Source organism: Talpa europaea (genome assembly GCF_964194135.1).
Source record: "Talpa europaea genome assembly, chromosome: 8".
Lineage (NCBI taxonomy): Eukaryota > Metazoa > Chordata > Mammalia > Eulipotyphla > Talpidae > Talpa > Talpa europaea.
This window is the reverse complement of record NC_140075.1, coordinates 111,758,191-111,785,633: the sequence shown is the minus strand read 5'-3', so window position 1 is coordinate 111,785,633 and position 27,443 is coordinate 111,758,191. Positions and strand designations below refer to the sequence as shown.

The window sequence follows — 27,443 nt, the reverse complement described above, 5'->3', positions numbered from 1 at the left end:
GAAAACAATAAAATAGTGTCACGTTAAAGAGAAAAATTGGACAGAGTTTCTTTAGATTGTGGTATTCAAGCATGGAGAAGTAGGTGAGGCGAGTTCTGAATGATGAGAAAGTCATGAATATCTGGGAGCAGAATATTTCAGGCAGAACAATAAGTACAAAAACCTTGAAATTGAAATGAGCTTGGTGTGTTTGAGAAATACAGATTCGTATGGTAAACTAGCAGAAAAGGGCACAGTGAGAAATGAGACAAAAAAAAAAAAGTGGATGTCATTTGATCATAAAGAACTTGAAAAGGAGCCTGTACTTTATTTTCTCTGTGGATCATTTTCAAGCAGATGAATGATGTGGTTGGGTCTTGATTTAGAAAGTAAATTCTGCTTGCACTGTGGCAGAGTGATTGAAAAGAGGAGAAACTAAAGTCAGAGTCGTGAGTTAGGGACTTTTAAAATAGCCCAGAGCCAGGAAGATGAAGACTTTCATCAGAACAATGGCTATTGTGTTGGAGAGACTGGGATATACTTAATGAAATTTGCAAGATAAAATTGACAGACCTTGGTATCTGATTCAATGTAGGAATGTGAAAGACTGAGTTTTCCTAATTTGGCAACTCGATGATGCTCTCAGTTAATGTAAGAAGCATTGGAGCTGGTTTCATGGTAAAATTGTATTTCTTTTGGGATTCAGTGAGGTAGAAGTGCTCTGGGATGAAGATATTCAGTTGATAGGTGGAAATGCAGCTTTGAAAGTCAGGAGTTGGGCGGGATTGTACAGCTGATAAATAAAAACTTCAGTGTAGATGAGCTTGTCCAATCTGGTTTAGGTCAGCTTGCATAGACAAGGAGAAAAGGATGAGAATTGAACCCTGGGGAAATCTGATGTTTAATAGGGAAGAGACCAAGAAATATTGGGAAGAGAGGTGGACCTGGGCCTCCCCGGTGGTGCAGCGGGTTGAGCGCAGCACTGTGAAGCTGCCCGCAGCCTCTGCAGTGAGGGTTTGATTCCCGGCTGGCTAGGGAGAATCCCACATGGCTTGGCGGACCTCTCCTGTTGTTCCCGCTGCTCCCCTCAGCAGTGTATTTTGGTTTGTCTGCTTGTTCTGCTCCCTGCTCTGTCTCTGGTGAATCCTCTCACCCTCCCATGCCTCTGGCTCTTGTATAAAACAAACAAACAAACAAACAAATATTTAAAAAAAACAACAACAACACTTCACTTGAAAAAAGAGAGAGAGGTGAACGTAAAACTGGGAGGGAGTAATGAGTGTGGTAGAAGCTATAACAGGAGTGACTCAAGCTGCAGAGTGCCTCAGGCAAATCAAGGTAGGATGAGGAGTAAGAAGAAAGAAGAGGTTTTTGTGACCTCTTAGGGAGGACTTAGTGCATGGAAAAGAAATTGTGAGTTGAGGAAATGAGCAAGTGATTTTTTCAGAGTTTGGCAATGAAAGGACGATGAGAATGCATCAGAGAGAGCAAGAAAGGATTTGTTTGTTTGTTTGTTTTTTTTAAAGATAGGGATTCTGGAATTTATAGACTAGAGGAAGGATTTGATGGGAAATGGATTAGAGATGACGAAGTTGATATATTAATAAGAGGTGTCTTAAAGGAAGGTGGAACTAGGCCAGTGGGAGGGTATCTCTTCTAATAAGTCACAAAGATAGCACCATGAGAGGAATGGCAGTATAGGGCAAGGAAACTAATTGGCACATGATGGCTTTTATTTCCTAAATTAGAAGTAAGTTCTTACACTGCAACGATGGTGGGTAACCTTGGGGTTTGGGGTTTGGAGGGATAGAGTTAATATTTGGAACGGTATGGTGAAGAATGAGAATAGTTGCATTGGTGGAGAGCACGCTGGCCTTTTCCATGCTTGTCAGTCGGCTCTCCCATCATGGCCAAATTAAGAGCTTCTCTATGCCTCAGTTTCCTTATATGTTAGACAAGCGTTTTTCAGACTTTTCTGGAAGGGAGAAAAAGATTCCACTGAGTTGAAATAAAGCATTTACAAGCAACTGAGCTATATTCTGAGCTCATTTCCAGCAATAACGTTCTACTTAGCTGTTGTAAAAATAAGTGATTTCTACATAAATCTTATGGAAGTCACTTTCAGTGAGTAAACTGTTTGTAATTGCGGGGTGTGTTAATGTAAATCAGTGGTTCTCAGACTGTGTTCTCTGGATCTGCCCATCATTTTTTTTTGGGGGGGGGCATGTCATTGGTGACTGGAGCATCTGAGGAAAGTCCACCACAAGCAAGGATTTGAAACTCCATGTCCCAGCCTCCTACTTGTATATACATTTTGAGGATACACATAGGTTTTATTTTTCAAAAATAGATTTCTTCAGTATAAATCTTCTAATTTTCATTCTTTCATCTTTTTTTCAAATATTTTTTATTTATGCATACAAGAACTGGGGTAAAGGCTAGAGGTGCAGGGGTGGGGGAGTAAAAGGATTCACCAGAGACAGCGCAGGGAACAGAACAGGCAGATCTACTGAAATACACTGCTGAGGGGAGCAGCAGGTGAGACAGGAAAGGTCTGCTGCACCATGTGGGTCAGCTCCCTGGCCGGGGATGGAACTCATGCCACAGTGGCTGGCGAGAGCGTGATAGCTGAGACTTTAGCCCTTGCGACCAGAGAGGCCCCTTTTCATCTTTTTGCTTATTTGTTGCTAATGACAAGTCTACCAATATGTCCAATACCTTAGATACAGTCTCAGAATTAATATCCCAAGCAACTTTTTAATAAGATGTGTAGAAATAGAAAGCTCAGTACTTATTCGTTTGATTTATAACAAAACAATGATTGAAATCTCACGTTCAGGGCAATAATTTTCTTATCCCAAAGATTTTCATGTTTTCGTATTAGAAGCCTAATAATAAAATTAGCTATTTTGCTGTATTTGGAGGTGTCTGAGACATGCCTTTTCTAAGCTTATTCTATTGCAAGTGAATTTGTTGACCAAAATTAAAAATCTTTTTTATTTATTTCAACATGAAAGCAATTTTTTATGGAAGTAAAATTAATGGGAATGGTGGAGGACAAAGTGGTATGTGGTTTCCAGGTGTGAACAATTGTCCCTATTCAGAAATATTTGAAAATATATTATTTCAAAATCATAAAAATCATAGTGGTCCTACAAGCCATCCCTATTAGTGACAGAGATGTTGCTGAAAATCTTTGGTATTAAACTTTCAAAAGTAAATCTTCCCAACCTAACTCCCATGCCCTCCAGGCCCCCCAACACGTACATAGAAGCTAGACCTAGACCCTCTTATGATTTCCAAGTCTTTCATCCGAACCTTGGAGGCACAAGTGAGTAGAAATTCAGTGATTGCATGTGTGAGGATTGTAAACAAAGTTTGTGTTGGGCCCTAATCTACACTGATGTCATTTTGGCTAGAGTATCCGAAGGCCGATCAGCTGAAGTAACCCAAATCTCTCCTGAAAGAAGACAGATCTGCTGCATTTAGCACTGAAGTGAAAATTATCAGTGTCTTTCTGGTACTTCTGTCTTAATCAGATTTCCCTGTCTCTAACCTAGACCACCAGGCAAAACTCAGCTAGGTTCTTCAGTGATGGTGCTGAGCTGCTTTTCACTATATATAAGGATTTCTTTTTCCCGCTGAACATCTGGGCTCGTCCTAGCCCATCCGTTCATCTCTGCCAAACTCTGTTGGACTTCACTCATTTGTTCTGGGCTCTAACCATTCCTGTCTTGTAGCTGAAAAAAGCATGACCTTAAAATTTGGCCTCAAAAGTTCCTTTGTAGGATTTATCTGTTTCCTGCTTTGGAGACTTTTGCATATAGAAATACTAGCTGCCATAGCAAAAGCCATACATTGTGAAAACTGGTAAGTATGTTTGTAAGGGCCTCCGAGGCAGAGAAGCTTCTCTAAAGTTAATACATAGGTTCTTGTGAAGATTCAGTATTTTTGACCATCCCCCCAGAAAGTTGTTTAAAAGTTGAAAGAGATTAGGTATAAGAATAGGAAACCTAGTTTCCGATTCTTGTTCGACTTTTTCCCCCATGGTAAAAAAGGGGAAAAAAGAATTCTCTGTCTCTGATTCTTTTAATAATAAAAATAAAAAAAAAAACTCATGTACTGTTTAGAAGAAACCTTTATTCAGTGACTGTACGATGGGCTTCTTTTTTTCTTAGCCATTCAATGAAAAGATCCTCAAAGGCCACTTTGAGAGATGCAAGTATACGTTTGGTAGGCCAGCCATTCTGCCCTGTAACGGTATGTTGTTTTGATTTCTATAGCAAAGTACAGGCCCGAATAGCATTCTCTGCCTATCTCCAGCATGTTCAGATTCGCCTGATGAAAGACAGTGGAGGGCAAACATTCAGTGCCAGTTGGGCTGCCAAAGAGGATGAACAGATGGTGAGGCTCTTCTTGTTGGAATATTTTCACTTTACCTTTTTCTTTTCTTTATTTTTCTATTAGGGTAAAGTGTAATATTTTCTTCCAGTTAAAGAATCATTACACATATATTTTATAGATGTCTCTTTAATGTGAACTAATTTTTGATCTGGAGCCATGTTTATCACATGTGGCATCTCATTCATTCTAAAAATGGAAATTGACTATTGATTAGATGTCAGGCCCCGTGCAGAGAATAGAATACAACTGAGAGTTTTTCTCAGGCAGTTACACATTTGATTAACTCTTAGAGGTAGGCATTATCATCTGCATTTTACAGACGAAGAAGCAGGAGACCTAGAGAAGGGAAGTCACTTACCTGTTGTCCCATGGGTTGTGGTGAAAGTGAAACTTGAACCTAGATGTTACAGTTGCACCTTCTTTGCTCTTCCATGGTTTCCAGGCATCATAAGGCATTTCTTTTCTGTCTTGAGGGGTGGAGTTCACTCTTTGAAAGTCAGCACTATATCTTATATAAGCCTTCCAAGAATATACCATCCTTCCTTCATTTTTTAAATTTTATTTTATATATTTTTTACATCATTTTTCATTTTTGCACAATGTATGCATTCTCATCTTATTATAGTCCTCATATAATTCCCACCCCCCTTATTTTGACCCTAATATCTACCCCCCACCGTGTGTCTCTGATTTATAGTTGCTTGTTGATTTTGATTTGTACTTTATTATAATTAGTACTTGATGTAACCTTAAAAATTCTTAGATTACTAGAAACAAATGTATGTGGTAAACTGCCTATCAGTCATTTGAACATGCCTAGAATTTAATACTCTGGCAAGGTTTTATTTTGGAATCAGAATGACAGGGAGTTTCAAGCTCTTTGGTAAGCTCAGTGCTTATAGAAGAAGCTACAGCCCTTTTATGGCCTGTTTAACCCTAGGGATGGGTCACCAGAAAGAGAGGAACCTTTAAGACTGAGAAAGTTCCACCTTTGTCCAATTCAGTGATGACCCTACCCTTCTCCGCATACACGAGGCACACGCTATGCCAGACTGCTTATAAAAACATGATGGATATCCCAGAAAACAGCTCATGAATTTAAAGTAGCCAATCCAAGCCAGAGATAAAACCTTAGTGTTGTGAAAAATATTTCAACCATCAGTGGAAAATGTTAGCTCTTCTTTTTCCAAGTGGAAAATTGAAACTGCCTTTTTGAGAGTCAGTGTGTCTACTCCACTGTGAAAAAATAATGTTTTAATATAACAGCTTAAGCCACCCTATAGTAGAGACAGCAGAGTAGAACTGTGAAATCCACCCCCCTGGTTACGGGGCTGTTCCTTTAGCTGGCATAAATTGACAGAAAGGACAATGCACCGAAATCCAATTCAAGAAGGGAAAAAAAGCTCAGAAAAGAATCTGCTGCAACTGCTGACTTGGAATCCACACAAGATTTTTATGGGGCCCTTTACAAGAATATTTAGGGTCATTGCTTAATATGAGCATGCCTTTTTGAGACTATATCTAGAGAGTAAACTACCCCATTACCTGACAGTTATGGCAGTGCTCTTGCTAATAAGGAATGTAGATGTTGGATTGCCTTCTCTAGCTCAGGTCAGGGTTAGAGATTCTTTATCACATAACTCACAGAATGCACAGTGATAGAAAGTCTACCTAACATCTTACAGCAATTTTTTTGTATTGATGGGTGTGGGTGAACGGCTAAGGTCCTTGGTCTTAAAAATCTCACTTGGAAGCATTTTTGATGTTTTGAAATGATCCAATTGGTGTCCAGCTTTCAGTCCTTTGCCCCACCTTAAGTGAGATGTATTTCTTTCTTTCTTTCGCTTAATAACCTTTTTGCTGTTTCCTCCCTGGCAACCCCCAGTTCTAAAAGCTGCCTAAGCCCTGAGAAAGGGGGGAAAAGCTATCACCTTTCAAGCAGAGGCATAGTTTTAAAAAAATGTGTAGTTTCTACTCTTTACAGATAGTCTTCATTATCCATGTGTTTCTCAACCTCTTCTTCTATCTCTAGCTAAGCTTTTGACATGGGACCCTTGAAGGCCTCCCTTGGGTTCCATGATATACTCTTTGCTCTTGAGTTTCCTTCCATTTCTGATGATTCTACCATGCTTTTTGATTTTGGATTTGTTTTTATCCTCCTCATCCTTTCTGTATGTATGAAGATACCCGTATTCTTTTTCTGTCTTCTCACTTTTGATGATTTTATCTGCTTCTGTGTTTTCAGTTTCTACGGCCTATCCTTGAATGCTGCTTTCTTAATAGCTTTCTCTAGGCACACTATTAGAAGTGGTATCTATACTTTGAATGATTATGGTTCTATTTATTTATGAGTTATAGTACTGTCACACTTCTTTTTTGCGTAGTTATTTGCATAATTTTTTATTTTGTGAGTGTCAACTTACTGGAGGAAGAGAATGTTTTCTTTATTTTGTTTTTCTGTGCCCTTCTTATACCTCACATGTTTGCTCTGGGCTTTTTCTTTGTTGAAATATAGAATATACCTTTTCTCACATGCCTGTTGTGTGTAATGCTTTCATAACTTCTCCTCTGTTGCTTACCATAATCCCTGCATTTTTCCCCAATGACTCTCATTTATAGGAGCTAGTGGTCCGTTTTCTCAAACGAGCATCAAGTAACCTCCAGCATTCCCTGAGGATGGTCTTACCCAGTCGACGATTAGCACTTCTGGAACGCAGAAGAATCCTGGCCCACCAGTTGGGTGACTTTATCATTGTGTATAATAAGGTAGGTGGTTTTTCTGTCAGCCTTGTGTTTTAGATGGCCACAGAGGGTGAGAAACAGGCTATAAGCTTTGTCCAACTGAGTGAAAAGGTCTGCCTTCTCTTTTTCTAGCATTCTCTGTGTTTTACTATTTAGGAGAGCAGAAAATCACACCCCAGGGGCTGAATAGCTGCTTACTACTTCTGAAGGTCCAGTGGCCACAATTAACTCTTATCAAAAGGCGTATTTCTTTTGACTATGGCACTAATGACTCCTGGGCTATTTGCATTTACACTGCCATATTGTATCTTTAGATGGTGAATTAACTATTTAAGAATAGATATGAACTGTGGATTTATTATAGTGACATCTTTCTTGAGAAAGTTCTGTTACACTTTGTTCTCTAAAACATGTAACTTCATTTTCCAACCAAGCCCAGAAATATGCTATTTAATTAGTATATCTTATAAGTTATCTTATATCCAAGACTTTGAGAATGCTTTCGGAAAATCATTTGGGGGAAGGGAGGAGAATGGTTAATTTGCAGAAGGGAAAGTTCAACTGGGAAATTTAGATAGCTTTTCTGAAGACGTGTGGAATTGTTAGTAGAATATCAACACACCAAATACATATCCATAATTTATTCTAGATCTATTGAAATGTCTTATATTAAGTAAAGAATTTATTCAATTTGAATGCCCATATAGGAGTTATCTTCCAAGACATCTCTTTCCCAAATTATAATAAAATACAGTGTCTCCGTTGTTACACTTGTTAAAGCTGCAAATGTGACCACAGACTAAGCTAAATCTACATCTGTTCTGCACCTTTTACTTGGTAATTCCAAAATGTTTCATGAAATAATGGTAGAAAGTAATATATGAAATTTCTAAGTGGCAGAAACAAATGGAGGAATTAAGTGTCTATTATAAAGACAGTTATCCCAAAGATTCTGACATTAGATGATGAAGTGTACATTTATCAGGCATCAGTTTTATCATGTTGTTTTTCTCCGGGGGTTGGGGACTGGGTAGGAAACAGAACAAATGGCTGAAAAGAAATCGAAGAAGAAGCTTGAGGAAGAAGAGGAAGATGGGGTGAATTCAGAAAACTTTCAGGAGTTCATCAGACGAGCAAGGTAAAAGTTTTTTTTAATAAAAGGCAAAAGCTTTTAATAAAAACTGTGGTATTCTGTCTTCCATACTGTCCCATTGCATTTTCAACATTCCCGTGTCTCTACCATATGGATGTGAGTGAAGTCACTTCTAGGAGGAGAAAGAGTTCCATAGCCCTGGCCGCGGCATATCTCAGCCAGTTATGTTTCTGTTGTCATGGTTTCAGTTATCAAAACACTGCTCCTGGGTATCTGGGCTGTATTTCTAGACAGCCTTCAAAGTCACACCACTTGAAGAGCTGAGAGAGCCCTGGGAAGTTGAAGCTAGAGGCTTCTAGTGTTTACTGGATCTGAATTTATCCCTGACTAACTGAGGCAGTGATGACCAAAATTTGCCTATGTTGAGTGGGTTGAGGAATTGGCAGTTTCTCAGCCCTGTGAGGGTTATGCCTAATTTATATAAAATAGAGCAAGTTCTTCATGCTTACTTAGGGTTAGCTGTTAGGAACTGAAAAATCTCAGCAATCAGCTCTTCATCTTGATACAAATCAGCAAATCCGTTTTGTCTGTTTTCAAGGGAAGAGGTAATGAAGGCATATAATTTCAAATTTTGTAAGACTCATACTAGACTGCCTTTATCTAGAGCAGAGTTGTAGAAAACTAAATGAGAAAGGATAAAAGTTAATTGGGCTGCAGCCATGAAAGTAACAGTAGAGAGAAAAAGTTAGAAAATCAACTTTCTATTGATTTGTGAACTTAGGTGCTGGTTTGTCATTCACCAGCTTAGTTTGATCTGTGTTTGTTACCTTGTACATACCTAACTAGAGCCTCAGTACCATGTGCTTAGACAAACACAGCAAGCAATACCTCATTTTATAGGATTTCATAATTGTGAAATGTCACTTTGTTGAATTTCTTAGGTCCTGTGTAATATGATTAATAAAGCAGGTAGAGAAACAAAGCAAGACACATTTTCTCACATCATCATTATAAAATAGGAAAGAAAATGATAAAAATAGAAATCATTATATCATTATAAAAATAGAAAAGAAAAAAACTAGATAATGTTCAGAAAATGGCTCTACTTTCAAAGTTCAAATTAATTTCAGTTCCACCTAGGGATCTTCAGAATCCCTAAAATAGAAAAATAGAAAAACAAAACAAAACAACTTCAAAAAAGTGATGTATTCCCCTTCTTGGGCCTAACTGGCTACTGAAAATGAGTTATATGTACTATTTACGAATGACAGAGAGAGAGCATATTCATTATTGAAACATTTAGTTCTGATTTTGAATTGTTGGAGTCTGATGTCGATTGTTAGAAATATAAAATAGTATCAGGGTTTCTTTTATTAAGTTTGGGGAGTACATGGATACTTTTGTCAGGTTGGTAAATTCAAGCACCTCCAGGAGTGAGTCAATGAAACAGAGTATGAAGTGAGTGCAGGATAAGGCAAGAGGGATAAGGCAGTTTATATTTTGACCAAACTTACTCAGTCTTTTGCTTTCAGTATTGTGTGAAGGGCCAACAAAACTCAATGACAGGCAGCAGCACTGGACTGTCCGCAACCTCATCTTTAGGTCTCTGATTGTCTCTTGAGATACTTACCTCACCACTTTGGAGACCTTAGGGTTACTCTGAGGTTCCTGGCAACAGCTTCCTAGATTCTTATCACAGTGTGTTCTGAAGATGAGGTATAGGCTCATTGTAATAATACAGGGATACTTATTTGAAGCCCGCTTATCTAGAACATGACCAGCTTCCAGGAAAAAAATTTAAAAGACCACTGAGAAAGTGTTTCACATGTTACAAAATCCCTGTGTAATATGTTTGCTGGAAGAGTCCTATAGGCACTCATTCATTCCCTTACACTTTCCATTTTGTGGATGTTCAGAAAGAGCATATAATTTTGATAATTTGAGGTGATCTTAGAGACCATCTAGTTCAGTCCCTAATTTTAGATGGTTAGGGAACTCTTCTGTGGTTCCACTCGTGGGTCTCCTTATTTCTGACATAGTAATTAAAGTAAGTGGCTCCTATTTTATAAAAGTGGGGTGGGCAAACTATAAAGGGCCAGATAGTAAATATTTCAGGCTCTATGGGCTACATGCAGTCTTTGCAGCATATTTTTAAAAAATATAAAAAACATTCTTAGCTGGGAGCCATACCAAAGACAGACTGCTGGTCGGGTTTGGCCCACTGCCTGTAGTTTGATGACCAGTGATCTAGAACAGGACTCTCCAGTAGAACTCCCTGTATTGTAGCTACTGAGAATGTGAAATGAGGCTGGTGTAACTGAGGAGAAGAATCTTTGAATTTATTTAAATTAATTCATTTAAGTTTGAACAGTCCCATATGACTGCTGGTTACCATATTGGACGGTGATGATCTAGAAAATTCACTGGAATGAATAACACCTTATTATACTTTAATTTTTTTACATTGCTACATTTATACTCCTATTTAGCCATCTCTTAATAAGGAGTTTTCAGTTTATGCCTTTCATTTCCCCTTCTTTAACTCGTATTCCATTTCCATAATAAAATCTGGTAGAAAGATTTTCCAGAATAGCTTCCTGTTCTGACCATATTTTCTCTCCTCATTTTAGTGAGGCTGAATTGGAGGAGGTGTTGACTTTTTATACCCAAAAAAACAAGTCTGCAAGTGTCTTCCTGGGAACTCACTCAAAAAGTTCAAAAAACAACAGCAGCTACTCTGATAATGGGGGGAAAGGTGGTAAGTATGCTGGATAATTAATGAAAAGTAAGAACAAGTGAAAACTTGAGATATGCAAAGGAAAGCTAGGAATAATGTGCTATATAAGCACTGTAGACTCCAAGGTGGTGAAATTTTGTAGTGTGGGGATGGTTGGGATGAGTACACATTACATTTTTGTTGTAAGAGCAGAAGGGGGACATGGTCTGATTTTTTCACAATAATTAATAGCAGAGGACTTTCCGAGACAAGCTAATAATAGCCACATTCACTGAGCACTCATATTACTATCTGCCAGACATGATCTTATTTTTCACTTCCAAAAAACATATGGAATAGGTACTATTATAAATTTCTTTTCAGATGAGAAAACAGAAGCTGAAAGAAGCTGAGTAACTTGCTTAAGGGTATACTTCACCTTGCGGTGGGATAGTAATTTGAACCTCAGTCTGCTTGACTGAAAGCTTGTGCTCTACAGCTCTGTTTTTCCGCCCCTCCTAATGATTATTGCTCACTTTCGTTAAATTTTTTTTTGCTTTCTCTAGCTCAACGCTATTGCCATTTTAGTTAAGAGAATTCTTTGTCATGTGGGACTATCCCATACTTAGTGTGATGTCTAACTTAGGCCCTAAATGCCCGTAGCTTCCCTCAGTCTTTGTGATAACCCAGGCTATTCTCTCGTGATTACAAACATTCTCACTTCTAGGGATCTCCATGATCTTTGACTTTGGATTTGGTACAGAATGGACGGTCCAGTTCATGTCATATGATTAAAAAGTAGTAGTGGTATTGTTATAAACACAGCTGTATTCTTTAAATGTAATATTCATTTAAAATCTAAATGACTATTAAGACATAGGTAATCAATATACTAATTTTGTCAGTGTGCTAAATACTAGATTCAAAGGTAGAAACTTCTTTCCTGTTCTTAAGGCTTTCATAGCCTACTGTGAAAGTTGCCAGGAAAATTGGTCATTTAAATTACAGAATGAATTTTCCCAAAAAGTGCTAATGTTTTAAAAACTGATTAGGTTTAGAGGTTAGTCCACAAAAGCCTTGTAGCTCACTGTGTAATTTAATTATTGTTTTACTAGAGTTCAACCCTCTAAGTCCAACCCTCTTCTTTGAACTTTCCTTAATTACCTAAGTTCCGAAGCTAGTTTATTTGCTTGTTCATTCATTCCATCTGCGTATATCTGCTGAGCACCTATTTTGTATGTCAGACATTTTGGTAGTTGCTAGGGAAGCAATGACTAGGACTCTCACAGTCATGGATTTCATAACATTTATTGTCTACTTTATGAACTGGGTGAGTCAATACAGGAAGAAAGTTAGTATGAGCTCTGAGAAGCTCCTGTGACACTGGGGTAAGTTCTTATAATGAGGTGGGCTAGGCAGATATGTGCTGACCCAGGGAGGTGAGGGCCAACAGTGTGTGACAAAATTACCACTGCTGGCGGAGAGAATTCACATCTCCTTATTCTTTCATTCTGAAAGATGATCTGAGTGAGCTCTCTACGTTTTTGAGACAGGTTTTGGAATCTTTCTCCAAGTATGAAATTAGCTCTAGTTGTTCTCTTTCAAAATTGTGTGCTAGGAAAGAAAACTAATTTTTTTTTAATTATTTATTTATGCATACAAGAACTGTGATACAGTCCAGTGGTGCGGGGGTTAGAGGATTCACCAGAGCCAGAGTGGGGAACATAACAGGCAGATTGACTGAAATACACTGCTGAGGGGAGCAGCGAGTGAGTCAGGAGAGGTCTGCTGCACCATGTGGGTAGCTCCCTGGCCGGGGATCGAACTCATGCTGCAGTGGCTGAGAATAGCTTCATAAGTTGCATCCTAACCCCTTACACCATCAGGGAGGCCCTACATAGCACATCTTAATCAACTCTTCTGTTTTTGGGTACTTAGGCGGTTTTTATAACTTATAAACAGTGTTGCAATGCACATAGGAGTGCATGTATCCCTTCAAGTTATTGCACTTCTTTGATAAATGTCAAAGAGTGGAGTTACTGGATCATGTTATACCTGTTTTAAATCTTTTGAGAATTCTCCAAACTGTTAGCCATAGGGGCTGGACCAATCTGCATTTCCACCAATAGTGTATGTGTGCCGCTTTCTCTCCATACCCTCACCAACATTTATTGTTTCTGACCTTTTTGATATGGGTCATCCCCATAAATGTGAGTTGGTATCTCATTGTGGTTTTGATGTGCATTTCCCTGATGATAAGGCAATGAACATTTTTTTCATATGCCTGTAAGTCATTTGTATATCTTCTTTCAAGAAGTGTCTATTTAGCTCTTCTGCAATTTTTTGATTGTGTTCTTTATATCTTTTTATTGAGTTGTATGAGTTCTTTTGGATCTTAGCTCTCAGATCATTATTGAATGTATGATGTACAAATAGTTCCTCCCATTCAGTAGGGTGTCTTCTGTTTTACTGACAGTTTCTCTTGCTCTATAGAAGCTTTTAATTTGAAAGTCCCATTTATTTATTTTTTATTTTTCTTGTTGTTGGAGTCAAGTCCCCAAACACATCCCTGAAGCCAATGTTGTGGCACATTTTACCTATGTTAAGAAAACTAATTTACTAGATTAGAACTTCCTTATGTTTGAGTGCTTTTGTTTTTGAATGTGCTGTTCAGCCTATCTCAAGTACATTCACTCAACTTCTTCAACTAAAACTGAGGACATTAAAATACAGAGCTTTTATAGTATCCAGGTACTAGGTATTAGGCTGCTCTTTCTTTCTCCTAGTAGTTGCCCTGCTCAATACATATGATTTCTTTGCTCTTTGGGTAAGAAAGCACCAGTCGCTTGGTTTCTCAGTTCCCCTAGTCTGAATTTTTGGCAGAGGGATCTGACTGCCTTTACTTTTATTTCTAGGCTTGTTCTAGCTTGTTGACAGTCCATGAATGACTGCTCTGGGTTTAAATATCTTTCCCTGGATGAGTTTGCTGGAGCAGGAATTGGGGATAATTGGGAATCATTTGGTCGGTGGCCCACTTAACCTGACAGTGAGGGTGGCCATCCTTGGGAAAGTGTGATAAGATATGCAATGGTTTCTCACATTGATTACGAGTGGTGTCCTATTTTGGAAATGAAATATACTCTAGCATTTGATTAGTAGAAGAACCTGAGTTCAGTTTTATTTCTTATTTCAGATCATCCTGAGACGATGGAAGAAGTGAAAATAAAGCAGCCTAGACAACAACACGCAACAGAAATTCACTCTGATAAATTATCTCGTGAGTGACTTCAAACTTAGATAGATTTGCTGCTCTCTGATAAATCCCTACAAGGAAAAAGGAAGTCATCAAATATTAACTGATTCTTAAGCATAAGCCATTACCCCTGACCCCAGTGAAGTACCTTTTCTTTGTTCTTCCTTCTCCCTTAGAATTTTCGTCTTATCTACTGGTATCCTATTTTCCTTTCAAGGAATTTTTCACTTTCTTAGTGTTCAGCACTTCTGAGCACTTTCTTTTTTCCTAGAAGGGTGAAAAGATGTCACTACTAGAAACTTTGTCCTGATGCCCTTATGTTTGTTAAATACCTCCTCTGATTGGTAGAGGTAGTCCCAACTCCAGCTTTTAGAAGGTACTGAAATGAAGCTGTTTCTGTTGCCAGGTTTTCTCAGCAGGCAAAATTCATTAAATTCATGATGAATACTTATTAAAGTCTCTATTTCTCATGATTTGTGTTTCATGCTAAAATTATTTTGATATTTAAAATGTTTACCTCTTGTTTTATAGAGATTGTGAGTTTTTCCTAAAATGATGTGTTTTTTTGTTTGTTTGTTTGTTTTTGTTTTAATAGGATTTACCACTTCAGCAGAAAAAGAGGCTAAATTAGTCTATACAAATTCTTCCTCTGCTTCTTTCTCTGGTCCTGCTGCTACTCTGCTGCAGAAAATTCCCAACACCCATTTGTCATCTATTATTTCAACCTCTGACCTCTCTCCAGGGCCTGGCCACCATTCTTCTTTATCCCAGATTCCTCCAGCTATCCCCAGCATGCCTCACCAGCAAGCAGTTTTACTGAACACAGCCCCTGACAGTGCTTCTCCCTCCATGCACCTTGGGACACAGAACGTACCAAGCCCTGCGGGCCTGCCACGCTGCCGTTCAGGCAGTTACACCATTGGCCCCTTTTCCTCTTTCCAAAGTGCTGTACACATCTATAGCCAGAAACTGTCTCGTCCCTCTTCAGCAAAGGCAGGTGAGTGAGAAAATGCAAGGCAGCCCTCAATGTCAGCTCCTCCCCAGCCTCCATACAAAAATGTCATCTCTTCCCTTTGCCTTTTTTGTTTGAAAGGTAAAGGGACACATGCTACATTGCTCTGATATCACTAGGAAAGAGTCTTGCATTTGACCTAGTAGCATTCATGCATTGCTGCAAAATGCAAGAGGACTTCTATTAGGTAACGGGGATAAAGAGATCAATAACACAGAGCTTCTATTTACTAGGAGCTTGCAGACTAGTCGAGACTTCCCTGTGAGTCTGATAGATGCATTCTTTCTGATTTGATCAGTTATTCCTGACATGAGACAAATTAGTATTCTTTAATTTTTTAATATATTAAAGTCAACCATGACCTGAATAAATAACCAAAGATTTCTTAAAATAGGATATCTAATTTTAAATGAAGTAGACCCATATGATCAATCAAGGTTCCCCCCCCCCCATTTTGAAATAACAGCTTTATTGAGATATAATTCACATACCATAGTATCACTGCCTTAAAGTATATAATTCATTGGTTTTCAGGTTGTTCACAGAGATTTGCATCCAATACCACTATCTTTTTTGAGAATATTTTCATTATTCCAAAAGAAACCCCTGCCTATTAGCAGTCACACTCCATTTCCTCCTCTCACCAGCCTCTGGCAACCACTAAACTACTTTCTGTCTCTATAGATTTTGGCTTGTTCTGAACATTTCATTAAGTGAAGTCATACAATTGATGGTCTTTTGAATGACTTCTTATAATTGCCGTAATGTTTTCTAGGTTCATCCATGTTGTAGCACACATAAGTACTACATTCCTTCTTTGGGCTAAATAATATTCCATTGGATAGATATACCACATTTTCTTTATCCATTTATTAGTTGGTGGACACTTGGGTTGTTTTCACTTTTTGGCTATTATGAATAACCTTGCTGTGAACATCTCTGTACAAGTTTTTGTACAAGTTTTCTCTTGGATATATACCTAGGAGTGGCATTACTGGGTCATATGGTAACTTTATGATTCCTCTTTTTGAGGAACTTCCAAACTTTTCTATAATAACTATACCATTTTCCCATCAGCAATGCATGAAATTCCAATTTCTCCACATCCTTGGCAACACTTATTGTCTATCTTTTTGATTTTATCCATTCTTGTGGGTTCAAAGAAGTATTTCATTTTCGCAGTTATCCTTTGCACTTCCAATAATGACTAATGATACTGGATATCTTTTTACCTGCTTTGGCCATCTGTATACCTTGGTAAAATGTCTATTCAAATTCTTTGCACATTTTAAAACTGTGATACTGTCTTTTTTATTGTGGAATTGTAAATGCTCTTTTTATTTTCTGGATACAAGTATCTTATCAGATGCATGACTTAGAAATGTTTTCTTCCATTCTCCTGCTTGTGTTTCCATTTTCATGAAGCACAGAAGGTTTTAATTTTGATAAAGTTTAATTTATCTTTTCTTTCATTGCTTATGTTTTGTTATCATAGCTGAAATATAATTGCCTTACTCAAAGTCACAAGTTTTATATGTATGCTTTTTCTAAGTATTTTATAGTTTAGGCTCTTATATTTTGAGATGCTATGGTTATGGAACCATAAAAGTATCACATGACTCTGCAGTTCCACTTCTAGGTACTTACCTAAAATCATTTATCCACTTTGAATTTCTATTTGTGTAAACTGTAGCATGAGGGTCTAACTTCATTCTTTTGCATGTGGCTGTTCAGTTATCCCAGCACTATTTGTTGAAAGAGTATTATTTCCCTATTGAATGGTCTTGGCACTCTTGCAAAAAATCATTTAATCATAAATGAAAGGTTTTATTTCTGGAGCCTCAGTTCTGTTCCACTGATCTACATGTCTGTCTTTTTGCCAGTACCATGTTGTCTTCATTACCGCAGCATTGTAGCAAGTTTTGAAATCACCAAGGGTAATTCTTCCAACTTTGTTCTTCTTTTTCATATTGTTTAGGCTATTCTGGATACTTTGCATTTTCATATGGATTTTAGGATCAACTTGTCAATTTTTACAATAATAGATAGATGAAATTTTCATAGGGAGTGTGTTGAATTTGTAGATTAGTTTGAGGGATATCTTAACATTGGCCAAGTTTTTTTAAACACTTTAATAATTGCATATTAAGGTGAGTTACAGCTAAAGTAATTTTTGTTTGTTCATTAAGATTAATGAATTATAGGCTTGATTATTTCCCATGCATATGATGAAAGTTTTCTTTATGAAGTTTTCATAGTAAACAAAAACATATTAATAAGTGCTTGCAACGATTTGACAGTAGAAAGAGTATGTATGATGAGGATTTATTTTTATTTTTGAGAACATTTGGAGATAGTTTTTGCTCCTTTTGTTGTCAGATATTTCAAGGATTCAGTAAACTATTGACACTTTGACTGAAACTTCACTGCCATCATTCTAAGTGTTTTAGGGTGTTTTCCCTAAGTGGATGAATGCTTTTCTCTTTTTCAGCAGGTTCATACCACCCAAACAAGCCACATTCAGGAGTAGCCAAAACACAAAAGGAGGGAGAAGATGGTTCTTTGTACAACAGACGGTACAACCCAACAATGGTTACAGCTGAGCTTCAGCGGCTAGCCGAGAAGCAGGCAGCGAGGCAGTATTCTCCATCCACTCACATCAGTCTCCTCACCCAGCAGGTACGGATGGGTGTGGGTGACAAAGAACTCTGGGGACCTGAGATAAGATTAATGACAGGGTACTCCTTTTTCTCTCTTTACTAATTCCCATATACTGCTGCCTGTTGAGTGAATATTAGTTGGTTTCTAGCTAAATGAAAGTGTTCCTCTTCAACTTTAAAGACAATGAATTTCTATTGCAGGTATTGCAAAGTTAGGTCGGCTGTTGGTTCTGATGTACTTACTTCATAGATAAGCAAGCTTAAATGTCAGCCACAAATACACTTTTGAAGGGTCTTTAAAAATAATTCCTTTCTTTGGTGAAGTTTTCCAGCAAGTTCTGGTCTTTAAATCAAAATTCTGTGACATTGTCTTTTGCTTTTGTTTGTTTTTGTTTTGCTGTATGGTCTTTATTTTTTTTTTTTAAGATCTATTTTTTATTTATTTATGCATACAAGAACTGGGGGTGCGGGGGGGTGAGGGGATTCACTAGAGACAGAGTGGGGAGCAGAACAGGCAGATCTACTGAAATACACTGCTGAGGGGAACAGTGGGCGAGACAGGAGAGGTCTGCTGTGCCAGGGATCAAACACATGCTCCAGTGGCTGGTGATAGCTTGATAGCACTGAGACTTTAACCCCTGTGCCACCAGGGAGGACCCTGTACTATCTTTAATTTCATGATCTCAGGATGTTTTGTGGGTCCTGGTTAATGGAGTATTTTAACACACTTATCTGATACATTCTTGATGTATTGATGAGAGAAACTGAGGCTGAAATAAGTGATATGATCAAGGTCATCCAGCAACCTATCTATATGGAAATAGATTCCAGGATTTTGGCTATTTGATAATAGACATTCTGTCTATCATCTATCCTCTAACTACCTATTTATCTAAAATAATAAACTTATAACACAAAAAATGTTTGATGCAACTTTCAAGAACTTTGGGATTCTTTTTGCCTTCCTTGCTGACTAGCTCCATGGTATCTAACTAGAAGTAAAAGCTATTATCTTCTTCTTTTACTTAATGCAGAAGGCTTCAAAATTCTCCAAAAGGGTTATTATAATTTAACTTTATGGTTATAATTTCTATGTGTCTGCTGTATCAGAATTCATTAATTGTTGGCAACTCTTTACTGATAGTCTAGGAGAAAAATGAAGCTGAAAATTACTTCAAGCACACATTAAAAGTAGGCAACACACTGCTCCCTGGTGGTGCCCTATTTCTCTGTATGAAAGTTAGGACCAAACTACAGGTCAGTCTTACCTGTACTCCAGCCTCATCCCACTCTGTGAGGTTGTAATTCATTTGCTTTTTCAAATCCCTAATAGTTGAAAGAAAGTAACTGAGGAGGCTTAATGTGAAATAGGAAGCTAAGAATCTTACAGGGATAGTCTTGAGACTTGAACAGACTTGGATAGTTAGAATTTAGTAATAGCATGATGGGAAGAGGGAATGACTACCATGACTATGGTAAAACGGGGAGGAATTCTGGATTGTGAAGTGGCTCTGAGGAAGGGCGAGGACCAGTGATCTGCTATACTTTTTTTCACCTGGTCATCGGCTAGAGTTTATATTTCTAGTTTATAAATGAGCAGCTAGAAGCACCAAGGCATTAAGAAATTTTCTTTGCAATAATTGTAAAAAATAACTAATAGTAGTGTTGACAGATTTTCAAAATGACTCATCCTGTGGGAATCCAAGGTGGGAATCCTAATCGGGAAGTCATCTCCCTTTAAGCTGTACTTTTCAGCAGTGCTGGTGAATTAAAAGTCCATCAGACTCCTATTCATAGGGATCTGAACTTGCCATTAGATGTCAGTCTTAACTCTCAGAGTCTTGGTACAGTGCTGAGGTACAGTGTATATAATAAGCAGGGTGGAGTAGTGGACAGAACTGGGTTAGCCTCTAAGACCTGCCTTCCTCTGCCGTTGACCAGCTGTTTGATCTCGGGCAATTCACTCAACCGCTCTCAACCTGAGAGTCTTTACTTATTGAGGGGGAAAATACAACAGGATCATGAGGATAATATGCAAAAACCTCTTAGTAATGTCTAAATGCCATGTACATGGAAACTATTATTATTTCAACCACAAAAGGCTTCCAATAATAAATGCTTTCTAATTTGATTTGGAAAAGAAAGCTTTTTGGAGGCAAGTGATGCAGTGCCTGTGGTTCTGTGGTAGGAGGTGGGCATCTGAACAGAAGGTGGTGGCGTTCCGCTCCCCTCTGTGGACGTGGGGCAAGAGAGCTTCAGCTTAGCTTCATCAGAAACAACTCTGTGCCCAGTAATCTCTCTACATGCTTTCGATTTCTTCTTACCTGTGATGTTCCCTTATTTGCGATTCCTATTTGGTGTTTGTGATTTCTTTTTTTCATACACCCAATAGTCTTAATGAATATTTTCTTTCCCTTGCTCCTTTTTTGATAATTCTGAATTTATTTTTTCACCCTATTCTGTTGTATTCTAATTGTTTCTTTTCTTTTTAAAAAATCTCTATTAACTTACTTTCTTCTACTTTTACCTAACTTTATTTTGTTGTTTCCCTCAGTTTCTTGAGTTTGGCACTTTTTATTTTCACTCATTTTTGCTTTTCATCTTTAAAACTATGAATTTTCTCTGAGTATTGCTTTAATTATTTCCCATAAACACTTACAATCTTTACCTTGGTTTTCTGGGGAAATAAATACGGAAAACTAAATTTAAATTTTTTGTGGTTTTTTGGGAAGATGCACAAACAACCTGAAATCCTTGGGTATTTCTGAAAAATCATTTTATTTTATTTGTAATTTCAACTTCATACCCATTAAACCTTTCGGTAGCATTTCCCATAAAACTTTTTAATCACATGTGTTTTTTTTTAATTTATTCATCCAAAAACATTTAAAAAGAGCTTAAAAAGCTGTAGCTCTATGCCATGCGCTTGCTATAAGACATAGTCCTCCGTCTGCAACAGCTCCTACTCTGGTACGGGTGGCAGCCATGTAAACACATGCGAGTAACAGCTTGGAAACCGCGCGGCGGGGCCATTTCTAAGGAGTGCCAGTACCAGAAGCACCAAAAGGCCTAATCCAGCCTGGGAGTGGGGAAAAGGCTAAGGCATCCTTCTTGGAAAAATTTACACCCAAGCTGAATCTGAAAGGTAGTCAGGTGGGTGGCCGAAGGGCCAGGCAGGCTGCCTGACACCAACTAGCTTGTGTGCATGTGGGGAACAGCACGCTGGTTGGTGGTGTTGGAGGACAGGGAGCCGGCGGAGGGGCAGCTCAGATGGAAGCTGGACGAGAAGATGGGCTGATTCAGGAGACCTGCGAACGCCCTGTGAAGGAGCTCTCCCTTGTGCCATAAATGAAGGCAGCCAAAGAGACAGAGCCGGGCTTTGCCCTTCAGCTGGGTCACTCAGGTGTATGACAGGAGAATGGATTGGAGGATGAGGCACTGTCACCCCTTTTTCTTCTTTTCTTACCGGAAGATGCTGAGGAATGGCGAACTAGCCTAAAGTAAAGAACAAAGTACTCTGACAACCCCTCAATTTTTTTTTAATATTTTATTTTATATAATTCTTACATCATTTTTCATCTTTGCACAATGTATGCATTTTCATTTTGGTTATATTCCCCATACAATTGCACCCCCCTTTAGCCCCCCCCCCCTTATTTTGACTCTAGTCCTTCCTCTCCCCGCCCCTCCCTCCCCCCATCTCTCCCCCCGTAGTGTGTCTCTGGTTTATAGTTGCTTGTTGATTTTGATTTTTACTTTGTATTGATTTGTTTTTTTCCTGGTCTCTTATTTAGGTTTTCTAAATTCCTGCTATGAGTGAGACCATCCGGTATTTTTCTTTTTTCTTTCTGGCTTATTTCCCTGAGCATGATCCCTTCTAGCTCCATCCATGTTGCTGCAAACTGCATGTGTTTATCTTTTTTGATTGCTGAGTAATATTCCATTGTGTATATGTACCACATCTTCTTGATCCAGTCATCTATTTTTGGGCATTTGCAACCCCAAAATTTGATGATAAAACTTCATCTTATCCAGAATTAGCCTCTAATGCATTAGGAGTTGTACTCTTATGAATTTGCGTGGCTAAAAAATAGAACCTCATTCTCCTGGTAATTACTTTTACTGTACATACCATGATTTAATTTTATGGTTTATAGCCCAAGCTACACAAGAATATCAAACATGAAGTGGCCACAGTGTTCATTTCAGAAATGTTTGTGCCAGCACCTATATGCTTGAAATACAAGTTCTGAACATCACCAGCAAATACCTTACAGATCTGAGCAGAGCAGAGAGCAGGTCAATTTTAATTCTTTGCCTGGGTATGTGAGAGGCTGGTTATCTTTTGAGGATGAAATCCTTTGGAAATCAGTGTGTCCCTCCCTGAAAGCAGGATTTTCTAGAAGCATCTTTCACCTGGGTGGGGGTGGGCTCCTCAGGAGCACTGTGGTAGCTGATGGGCTGCCGGAACAGGGCTTCGGTGTGAGGTCTCACTCTCTCTGCCTCGCCCGGTGCTGGGAGAGGTGTGCTTTACAGCTGCAGCACTCTGCACAGTCATAGCCCTTTGTGGGTTTTGAAACTGTTAATGAGCAGAAGAATGTGGTGAATTAGCCCAGTTTTGTGGTGAGGAGTGGGAGGCAGGGAATCAGAGAGAGCACTGGCCCGTCTGTGCGGGTGAGTGTGAGATTTCAGGACCCAGTTATCATTAGGAGCAGCTCCAGCTCTTCCAGCCTGGGAGTTTAATCAAAGGGATAACAGCAGACCACCCAGGCGAGGGATCTAGCCTGAACGAATGTGCTGTGTCAGTCTCTGTTTCCCAGCCAGCCAGTGCCCGGGATGTGGCCAGGCCTCCTGGAAATGTGCTGACAGATACATATGAGGGAGGAGACACAGCTTCTCACATTTTTCATTTAGATGGAGAGTGGGAAAGAAAACCATTCAATTTCTTTCATTTTCTGCTCCTCTCTCTGATAACCTCCGGCCTGGTCCTAGAGAAGGATATACATGTAGGGATAGAATGTTCGCTGCACACCCATTACTCATGCGCTGTCATTCATATACCAAGGAATTCATTATCACTATTCTGCTTCAGCAGCTACCATTGAAGTCATGCTTTTTTCCTCAAGTATATCGTAGCCCTTGAATGAATCTCAAAAACAAAAATACCAATATGAAGGTGAAATTGGCAGAAAGAGAACTAAATTTATGCCATGGTTACACATCCCTGGGATTGAGACACAGGGCACCCAGTTTATTATAAGCTGGGCATTTGGCACTGGAGACTTCCTTCCTGCCTCCTTAGTATATCTAGACCCCTTTGAAGCACTGGACATTTGTACTCTGATGTTATGGTGGTTTTCTAAGTCCAGCTCATTTGGTCCTTTGTTCTTTCTTGGTCGAAAGAATAGCATTTCTTTGTAATACGTGCATACTCTTACTCTTTCTGGACAGAAAAGGCTTAAGTGGAAAAGGCAGAATTTCTTCAGTCCATGAGACCTTGGACAAGTTGCTTAACTCTTCTTGCCTTGGTTTCCTTCTCTGTAAAATGGGGTCATTTTAGTATCAGACTAATTCTCCTGGAGTCTTGCTCCTCTCTGCTCTACAATCTGGAGCCAAGTGAGTCTAATTTCCTAGCTCTTCTGTCTTTCAAGACTTTAAACCCCCCGTTTTCCTTTATTCCTTGGCTTACTGCATGGTCTCTTGTTCCAAAAGAAAATAGCCTTTCTTTTGTCTTGCCACCCCCTTAAGATCTTTGTCTTCCCTGTACTGCCAAACTTCTTTTTTAAAATAAAATACTCTTGCTGCCCCCAGCCTCTCCCCCATACCTACTTTTGCAGTCTGGCCTTGGAATTGCTAACTTCAGGTACCTCTTTTTATCTTCCTCCTATGGCATGTGGCACTATTGTTGACCAACTCCTACCTGAAAACTTCCCTTAGCTTCCCTGACCCTTCAAAAATTCCTCTCAGAGCTCATTTCTTCCTCTTCTTTCCCAGGAAACTGGATTCCATTTCAACATTTTTTAAAAAGTCACTGGCGTGTAAACTCAAATATATGAGACTGACAACAGTCTCGTTAAAGAAGGTAGGTCAGCACTGCCGGGGCATCTGTTTCTCTCTGCTCTCACAGGTTGCCTTCCAGTGGACCTTTAAATTTTAGGGTACAGTAGAGTCTCTTCCTCTCTGGGGTTTTCCCATGGGTAAGTCTTCTTTTCTTACTACTTCATCTGGTAGTTATGTAGACGTCTCTTAAATAGACATCTTTAGTTTGAACCTCGTTGCTGAGTGCCAGGTCCAAATTTCCAACTGCCTCCTAGACATTTCCACCTAACTGTATTACTAACATCCAAAATACTCAACATATTTTAAACATTTAAAATATTTTAAAAATATTCAACCAATCTAAAGACTGTTTGTTCTCTTCCCTGTAGTTCTCCTGGGGATTTAGGTGTGGAGCCTTTGGCTTATCATTGTCTGTCTTTGCTTCCTCATTCTTTCCCATGTCCAGGAAGTTGCCAAGTCTTCCTGTTCTGACTCTACAATGTCTCAGATACAGAACCTCTGTCTTTCACATCTCCCGTCCTGCTTCAAGCCTTAATTATCTCTCAAGTGGACGCCTACAATTACCTCCTAAGTGGTCTCTCAGCTACTTTCCTCCTGTTCACCCTAGTCTTTGCTCTAAAGAATCTTTCTAAATCACAGATCTGATAATAATACTCCTCTGCACAAGAATCTCGAGGGGCCTTCCTCTTATCTACAATGTGAAACCCACACTATTAAATGTTACTCAAAGCCTTTATTTAGAATCTGGCTTCAGGCTACTTCTCCAACTGGTCTCCCTCCCATCACACATGTTTTTATGCAGCTCAACCAGAATTTCTGTTGGCCTCCTTGCCGTAGCGTATGCTCTCTTCCGCTGGGAATGCTCCCCTGTCACCATGTCCAGTCTTATACATCCATCTAGGTTCAACATGCGCTGTCTCACTCATCACGTTGCGTATGTCCTCAGAGCTGTCTCCTGTAGTGACAGTAGTGAGCTCTTTGGGGACCTGACTTGTAGGTTGTACTTGGTATGCTGATTCTGCTGGACTGTAAGGTACTTGCTTGAGGATGGGGACCATGTCCATTTTTCACCAATTTTTTTCTAGCCTGCTATAGAAGAGCACTTAAAACATACTTTTTGAATAAACAAATGAACAAAGAACCCCCCTGCTGTCCTAGCCAAACATCATCTTTCCATTCTCCATGCTCCTTTAACCCTTATATAGCCTTGATCTATAACAAATCTGTACTGTTACCTTGCATCCCTTCCTTGCTGTTGGGTTACAGACTAGGTGACTCCAGTTCTTTTTAACCTATCACCTCGCACAGGAACTTGCACTTGGTAGCCACTTGGCACACACTTGCTAAATTGAAAAGAATTCTCTTCTGCATTATATTGGCTTTTATATTAAAAGCTATTGCTTTTCTACTTTTTTTCATTAACAGTACCACACCTGTTAGAATAAAGTAACTGACATTAATTGAATGTCTACTTTGTACTAGGCACTTTGTATGCATCACCTCTATGAGGTAGAGACTTCTTTCTTTTCTTGGTGCAGAAAATAAAAGCCGAGAGATAAGTGACTTTGTTAGGGTGACACATGCGGCTGGTGACTCAACCAACATTCAAAGCCAGGTCTGCCTCCCTCTATGCTCTTTCCCTGGGTATTTTCCACCATTTTCCGTTTGAATCAGGACTCTCACGTCTTATCACATGAAAATGACTAACCGCTGTGAGCCTGCTGTCCTGCAGCGTTGCTGTTGAGCCTGCAGAGGGAACCTGGCATGGGAATCCCTCTCTCTGGTTGGTTAGAAATTCTCGTCACTCTCTGAGGTAGGTTGAAAAACATGTGACTCTGCCTAGATTATCAGTTATTTGTTGAGTGAACTCTTCATCAAATTATTTTAAGAAGAAACGCTATTTTACAGCAAAGTCGACTTGTCCTTTGAGCAGACAAATTCAGCCTTGTCATCCCCAGAGAAAGAATATGAGTGGGTCCTTTTATCACGGTAGCAGCAGCCCTATTGACTTATGAAAACTGAATGCACAAATTAGAAACACTCCAAGGGGATTTGGCCATTTTATAAGGCTTTCCAGGAGTGGCTTTGGCAATTCTTGACCTGGAACACTTTGTGAATTTTGAGACATTCATTGTCTCTATGTATATATATACGGGTACTATGTAATGTAAAAGACAAAGTTTGGGAGGGAAGGTGAGACACGATAACTTATATTAATGTATCAGAACTTCAGAGATCCCCCTCTTTTCTAAACCTGGTTAAAGTTTTATTAACATTACAACCCTTATGGGGTCTCCCTGGTGGCCTAGGGGTTAAGTCTCAGTGCTATCACCACTAGGACCTGAGCTTGATCCCCGGCTAGGGAACTAACCCTGGAAGGCAGACCTCTCCCATCTTGCCCGCTGCTCCCCTTTGCAGTATATTTCAGTAGATCCACTTGTTCTGCTCCCCATTCTGTCTCTGGTGAATCCTCTCACTCCTCACCTCCCCGCACCCCCCACCCCCACAACTTTGACCTGACCTATACCCCAGATCTCCTATGCAAAAAAAAAAAAAAAAAAAACTGCGTTATAACCCTTACACATTAACATTAGAAACCCCTTTCTCCTGGTGATTGGAGTGTAAATTCCATGAGGTTTATTTTGTCAGCGTGCAGGAATTGATAACAGGAGTTGAAACCACCTTAAGACATATTGGTTGTTGTGGCTTAAAACATTGGTAATTATGGTGAATGATTTAATAAATGCTCATGAAGTGCCCTTGAAGTGTTTAAAATTGACTTGTTTGAATATATTCTCTACTATTTCTGTAGTAAGTACAGATACAGCACTTTGGGTTTTCATTTTCTTTTATCTTGAGTGAAACAGATCCCGGTCCATTGGTGTTTCCCTTCCAAGGACTGCCTTTTGTTCTAGTAACATGTACTGAAAGAAGTCGAAAGGACTAGCTGCAGCATTTCCCTATTCCAGATCATCCAGAGCCCTCTGGTTGTGGGAAAGAAAGTTCCCATGGCATGCTCAGTTTATGCAACCTTGCATTTGAGTGACACAGAGAATATTATTTTCAAGATGATAATGATGTAATTCCAAGGACAGTATAAGTGAAGATTTAGGCAAGTTTATCTTCATGTTAGTCTAAGTGATTCTTAACTTTCTGGGAGTCAGCAGTCTCTTTTTGAGAATTAAATGAAAGGTGTATTCTTTCTCCTGAAGGAAAAAAAGTATACTCACCTTAGAAAACTGCATTAATTTCAAAGTCTTCACAGACAAATCTCCTCCTTCCCACCCCCACCCCTCCCTCCCTAACCCCGGCTAGGCTTCGTCTTGATTTCCTGGGTCTCATGGTCTCCAAGTTAAGGACCTCTGAAAACATGTACGTCGCATATAGTCTTATCAATTATTTGGGTAAAATTGATTGCTCCAGATTTGTAATCATCTTTGCTTCATACATTCTTTATATATATCCAGTGTATCTTCCACCAGACTGTGATCTCCATGAAGGTATCCTCAGTGCTCAAAAAAATA

At 39.1% G+C, this 27,443-nt stretch overlaps 1 protein-coding gene across 1 annotated transcript in view; it reads left to right on the top strand.

The window, feature by feature from the left end:
* The window catches only part of TTLL5 (tubulin tyrosine ligase like 5), a gene marked incomplete at both ends in the record, with an annotated part of 184,253 nt that overhangs the window by 92,290 nt on the left and 64,520 nt on the right, over positions 1–27,443 (top strand). The window contains 7 exons of the mRNA XM_084241198.1: positions 4,263–4,383; positions 7,003–7,149; positions 8,160–8,263; positions 10,849–10,976; positions 14,128–14,211; positions 14,783–15,184; positions 17,691–17,878. Coding sequence (XP_084097324.1) covers positions 4,263–4,383; positions 7,003–7,149; positions 8,160–8,263; positions 10,849–10,976; positions 14,128–14,211; positions 14,783–15,184; positions 17,691–17,878 — 1,174 coding nt within the window. The remainder of the gene's footprint in view (positions 1–4,262; positions 4,384–7,002; positions 7,150–8,159; positions 8,264–10,848; positions 10,977–14,127; positions 14,212–14,782; positions 15,185–17,690; positions 17,879–27,443) is intronic.